Source organism: Adiantum capillus-veneris, chromosome 4 (genome assembly GCF_014529385.1).
Source record: "Adiantum capillus-veneris isolate H3 chromosome 4, ASM1452938v2, whole genome shotgun sequence".
Taxonomy (NCBI): Eukaryota; Viridiplantae; Streptophyta; class Polypodiopsida; order Polypodiales; family Pteridaceae; genus Adiantum; species Adiantum capillus-veneris.
In genome coordinates, this window is record NC_140934.1 from 175,034,995 (window position 1) to 175,040,906 (window position 5,912).

Genomic DNA, 5,912 nt, shown 5'->3' on the forward strand with positions numbered 1-5,912 from the left:
TGCCACCACCTCCAAGGTATCAGATTGGACCCAACAACGCAGTACAAGGAGGAGACAAACCACAACCTTTGTTGGGACAACAACCACCTTTGCCTGATGATAATAGGGCCATTAAGCGTTATGTGTAGCCGGTAGAGTCACTCATAACTCAGCCGATGATTCCACGAACTGTTTACCATGAGGAACCGATCGGAAGCCATGTGAGGTGCATTGAGTGTAAGTTAAAAGTCTTACCTCAACAAAATCTTTCCCCTATACGGTTCACCTTCTCTTGAATCCTCAAGATTACCATTACAAAAAAGCTCTTTTTCCATTCGTAACCGTCGCCTACCCTTTTGTCCTTCAACAAGTGCCGCCGGGTGAGAGCACCTTTTGTTCTCTTGAATTTTCTCCTGTGTCTGATTCCCGAGAGAGAAAGAGAGAGTTCACAAGCACAACTTTCCCTCTCATGACCTTCTCCTTCTTGCTCTTCAACGCCGTCGTGAGAGGGCTCGAGAGTAACCTTTGAATGCACGAGAGAAAGAGCGAGCTTGATTACCCCTTTGAGGAGATCTTTGAGAGAAAGGGTTTGCTTTGGGTTGCCTCCTTCCTTGATGAAAATCGAGAGAGAGAGAGAGAGAGAGAGAGAGAGAGAGAGAGAGCTTAGAGATTTTACCCTTGCTAAACCATCTCCTCTTCCGCTTCCGAGCCCTCCGAAGCTTCCTTTCCCCTTCTTTGCAAACTTTCAACTCCCCCTTCTTTTGCATGCCAGAAGTCTCCTATGCATGCCATTTTACCTCCCCTTCTCCCCCTATTTCGTTAAGAAAGGAAGCCTCATGTTTTAAGCCCCCTTGCCCCCTTTTCCCCTCACAACAATCATGGCATCGTGATTGATGTGGCATGCAAAAGAGGTTGATGACGTGGAGGACGGTCTTCTCGAGAAGCACCGAAATCGGTGGTAATAGAGCCAACCTGTGGCACCATAGGATGCTGAGCAAAGTTCGTTTAAGCTACCAAGGCAACCAAACATCGTGTCGGTCTGTGCAAGCCAATCCATCTCCCCCCAAATGCGCATGCACGAAAGACGATCTTCCTTTGAGAAAGTGAGAGAGGAGGGGGCTCGCTACGATGTGGAAGCCGGCTTTACCTGCATTGAGGGTTGCAACGATGTAGAAAAGCTTGGGAGAAGGAGGAAAAGCTCAAGTAGTATATAGTGTGGCAAATACAAGGTTAAACATCCATCAGGAAAAATGTGTTTCGACTTAATATCGTGTCGTTTTCAATTTCAAAAATGCCGGTTGATAGCAAGGGGAAAAGGAGAAATTCCGTCCCAAAATAGAGAAAAATAGTGTAACAACCTGAAAATTAAATATAATTTTCTAAAATTTCCTCTTGGCAAAATCAAGAAAAGGAATTCTGTAGGTTTGGATAAATGTTTTTTCCAGAACACTGAGGTTAAGGGATGCCATCGGGTTGGCCATGACAAATTGGTAATATTGTGTTGACAAATCCACAATCGAGAGGACGCAATCGAGTTTCCAGGTCATCAAAAAAGAAATGGAATGGCAAAAGTCAATACATTGACTCGGCTCTCTCGCTCGCGGCTCTCCAATGCTCCATATCTCTCTCTCTCTCTCTCTCTCTCGCGGAGTGTCTCACGGGGGCTCGGTCCAAGCGCCCGCCGATTCTTCGACCATGCACCAATTAGCGTTGGCTTCCCTCTATAAAACCGCCTGCGCATCTCAACCAGTCATCCATCGACAACCAGCCTCTCTCTTGCAATAATCTACTTCGTGTCCATTAGCTCAATCCTGTTACGCTCGCTTGCCTCTCTCTTGCAATAATCTGCTTCGTGTCCATTAGCTCAATCCTGTGATATCGTTAGTTTCTGAGTTAACCATAGTACTGCAGTTGGAGGTGATTGTTAGTACGGGCATGAGCTGTAGAACTCATGGCTTGTCATCACTGATAGCTACGTTGCACTGCGCCCCTCGACGACGCGTCCGCGGCCAGCTACTTTATATAATTATAAACGTAGCACTGCTGCTCATCCTCGCTGCGTCCAGCTCCGACGTGAATGCTGCTCCGATCCGGGTGCCTGACCTGTCCCGCTGCGACCTTGCGGTGGATGAGTCGGTTGGGGACACCCCGCCGCTCACCCTCCGATTCAATTGCTGCCTCCCGCTACCGTCGGCGTCGCGCATTTTGGACTTCTCCTTCGACAAGTACCCGCCCATCCGCCAGCATGTGCGGCGGCCTGCCCATACGGCCAAGGAGGACTACATCGCCAAATACAACAAGGCATACCAGCTCATGAGGGCCCTGCCCGACAGCGACCCGCGGAGCCTCAAGGTGCAGGCGGACATCCACTGCGCCTTCTGCAACGGCGCCTACATGCAAGCCGGAGCAGACGGGAATGTGCCGCTGCAGGTGCACTTTTCTTGGTTGTTCCTGCCATGGCATCGCTGGTTCCTCTACTTCCACGAGCGCATCCTGGGCAACCTCCTGGGAGACCCGGGCTTTTCCCTCCTTTACTGGAACTGGGACGACCAGGTCAACGGCGGAAACATGATGCCCGAGATGTTTGCACGAAACGGCACCGCCCTCTACGATGCCAAGCGCAACCCTGACCACTTGCCGCCCGCCATCGTACGCCTCAGCCCCGCCAACAACAGCACTGACACGTCAGTGGTGGTAAATGAGAACCTCAATGCCATGTACCAGTCTGTCGTCACCGCCTCCACGGCCGAGCTCTTTGCGGGAGGCGCCTACAGGTATATATATATATATATATATAAAATAGTATGTACATTTCGCTCGCCTGCCTGTTTTTTATACAGAGCATTAACAATTCTACAAACATCACCATTCCCTGATGTCGATGATCTTGTGGATGTGCAGGACCGGCAGCGATCTGACCAACTCCTCCGTTATTAGCGCGACCCTCGGGGGAAGCGTGGAGAACGGAGTGCACAATGGCATTCACTACTGGACGGGCAATCCCGCGGAGCAGCTCTTGCAGGACATGGGCACCTTCAGCACGGCTTCGCGCGACCCCATCTTCTACGCCCACCACAGCAACGTGGACCGCCTCTGGGATGTGTGGAGGTTCAAACTACCTGGAGGCCCGCGGAAGGACCACTCCGATCCCGACTTCCTGGATACGGAGTTCCTCTTCTACGACGAGAACGCCAACCTTGTGAAGGTCAAGGTGAGCGATGCGCTCGACAATGCCAAGCTCGGGGTGAGCTACAAGACCGTGCGGGCCGACGACCTGTGGATCAACTACTCGCCCAAGGCTGTCACCAGCGGCAGCGCCGTCTTCTCAGCCCTCGCAAGCGGGGTGTCAACCATTGGAGCCACGCCGAGCAACGGGACCATCGACCTCGACCTCGCATCCATGCGTCTCGCCGCCATCGTGCAGCGCCCCATCGGTGAGACTAGGCCCAGCAAGGCGGAGGAGGTGCTGGTCATACAAGGCCTCGAGCTCACGTCGAGAGACAGCTTCATCTCCTTGGTGGTATTTGTCAATCTCCCCGATGCAGGCCCCTCCACACCCACCAACAGCGCCGAGTACGTGGGCACCTTCAACATCGTGCCCTCCGCCAGCCAGCACAGGCACCTCGTCACCAACGTCAAGTTCGAGATCGGCGACAACCTCAAACGCATCGGCCTCCAGAAGGACGACCGCGTGGTCATCACGATCGTGCTCAAGTCCAAGCCACATGAAACTGACAGCAACCTCGCCGACGCGGCTCACAATCTGGCCATTCAGCAACGCATCTCTTTCAAAGGACTCCAGATCACGTACGAATGATGATCCAAGCCACTTGTGAGCTCATGCTCTCGAGTCTAGTTAAAACCTTGAAGTTGCTTCATAAGGTAAACATCCTTCTCAAAATCCCATTGAAGAAATGGGGTCTTCACATCCATTTGAACAAGCTCCATGTCATCAAGGGCTTAGAGTCCAAGCATTATACGCAGAGTAATCATCTTGACCATGGGCACAAAGATTTCATCAATATCAACTCCCAACTTCTCTTGCTTCTCCTATGTGAATTTCTTCTTGTAGACCCGTTTGCAAGGAAAGACCTAGTTCCATGTCTCATTATTGAAGTCATAGCATTCGAGATCCAAATAAACATCATAATCTTAAAAATACCTTTGGATCTGAAGTTTCTTCTCTCTTTGTAAATATTTTCTCATACTCCGATATTGATATAAAAATATGAAGTATGGTCTGAGTATGGCTCCTCCTGAATGGTCTTTGTCTTATCTTTGCATGCGAGGACCATTTGCTATTGACTTCGAGTCTACTCATTTACAGGCCGGTTCACCTGACCTCCCATTCCTCTTATTTTGTGTTTGAACAGTTTTGCTGAATTTTGTTTTCCGATACATGAGAGATTACAACAAAATAATGTGCTCTTGGTGAGACTCAAAAATCAGGAGGCTTTTGTTGGCAGTGCAATTTTACAATTGCAACAGGGCAAAGCACCTGTATTCTCTCCATCACCTCCAATCATGTCAAATGTACGTCAAGGCGTTATATTGATTGACGAGCCGTGCACAGCCTGTGGGTTGGAACTTTAGGATAAAATATCGGTGGGTGTTTGCATGCTACCATGCCAACACCCCTATCACAATTTTTGTTTCGCAACTTTGTCCACACTCAGTGATTCCTGCTTGGCACCAGGATGCGGCATAGAGATCCCTGCTTCGATGAAGAAGATGTTTGGTGTAGAGACAACGTCCGTGGTAGAAGAAAAAGTTACTTCAATAGGTATGTTCCCAATTCTGGTTACTCAAGCTCCAAAGGAAGGAAAAGTTGTATTAGTAAACAAAAGTATTAATAGTAAGCTCTATTAATAACCAGTAGCTATCAATTAGCTGTATTAGTAGTAAATTATATTGGTAACCAATAGCTGTCAATAGCTTGTAATTAGTGGTAAGCTATCAAATAGCTGTGAAATAGATTGTAATTAGTAGTAAGCTGTATTAGTAACCAATAGATGTATTAGGTACAACTATGAGTTAGCTATTTGATAGCTATTGGCTACTAATACATCTTAATGTCCAATTACCAATAGCTGCTTATCACAAGCTTTTAAAAAGCTATTAGATACAGCTTTAAACCAGCTATTAGTTTGCCAATGGCTTCCATAGGTAGTGGGTGATAGCTATCTGCTAGGTTCAGAGAGAGCTACTAGCTGGTAATAGCTACCCGGCTATTAGTTTTCCAATGGCTTCCGTAGGTAGTGGGTGATAGCTATCTGCTAGGTTCAGAGAGAGCTACTAGCTGGTAATAGCTACCCGGCTCTTGTTAAATAGCTCCAGAATAGTTGTTAATTGTGTGAGTAAATACTTTCTCATTCACTAGTGGCCAGTATTACTAGCTATTAGAATTTAATATCTCTCTAATAGCTGGGTACTAGCTATTACATATCTGCTGGTCCCGAAGCTTTTGACCAGCTATGAGGTAGCTATTGATAGTGTGTAGATATTATAGACCCAAACTTGGCTAAAGTTTCTTCTCAGACGGCTTTTGACCAGCTATTAGGTAGCTATCATCTGCCATAGCTAGTGGGTGATGGCCTATTAGCTGGCAGTACCTATTTGACTTTATTATTAATAGTTGTGTGACAGAGCTTTTAATCAGCTATGAGTTAGCTATTGGCTTCCATAGGTAGTGGATGATAGCTATTTTCCATAGCTAGTGGGTAATAGCTATTTTGCAGGGTTTGAGAGCTATTAGATGGAAGTAGCTATTGATCACAGCTACTGTCTTCCACAGCTAGTGGGTAATAGCTTTCTATCAATTTTGGAGAGCTATTAGCTGGAAGTAGCCATCTGAAGTTGTTATTAATTGCTGCTTGATAGTGCTTATAACCAGCTATTAGGTAGCTATTGCCTGCCATAGATATTAGGTCAAA

General features: G+C 47.6%; 1 protein-coding gene across 1 annotated transcript; it reads left to right on the plus strand.

Moving 5' to 3' along the window:
• The first annotated feature begins 1,284 nt into the window (after positions 1 to 1,284).
• Positions 1,285 to 4,153, plus strand: LOC147460385 (polyphenol oxidase I, chloroplastic-like). Its single transcript, XM_086510009.1, has 2 exons — positions 1,285 to 2,753; positions 2,881 to 4,153. Exons 1-2 carry the CDS (start codon positions 1,915 to 1,917, stop codon positions 3,794 to 3,796), a joined length of 1,755 nt encoding a protein of 584 aa, XP_086366135.1. The 5' UTR covers positions 1,285 to 1,914; the 3' UTR covers positions 3,797 to 4,153.
• Positions 4,154 to 5,912: the final 1,759 nt, after the last annotated feature.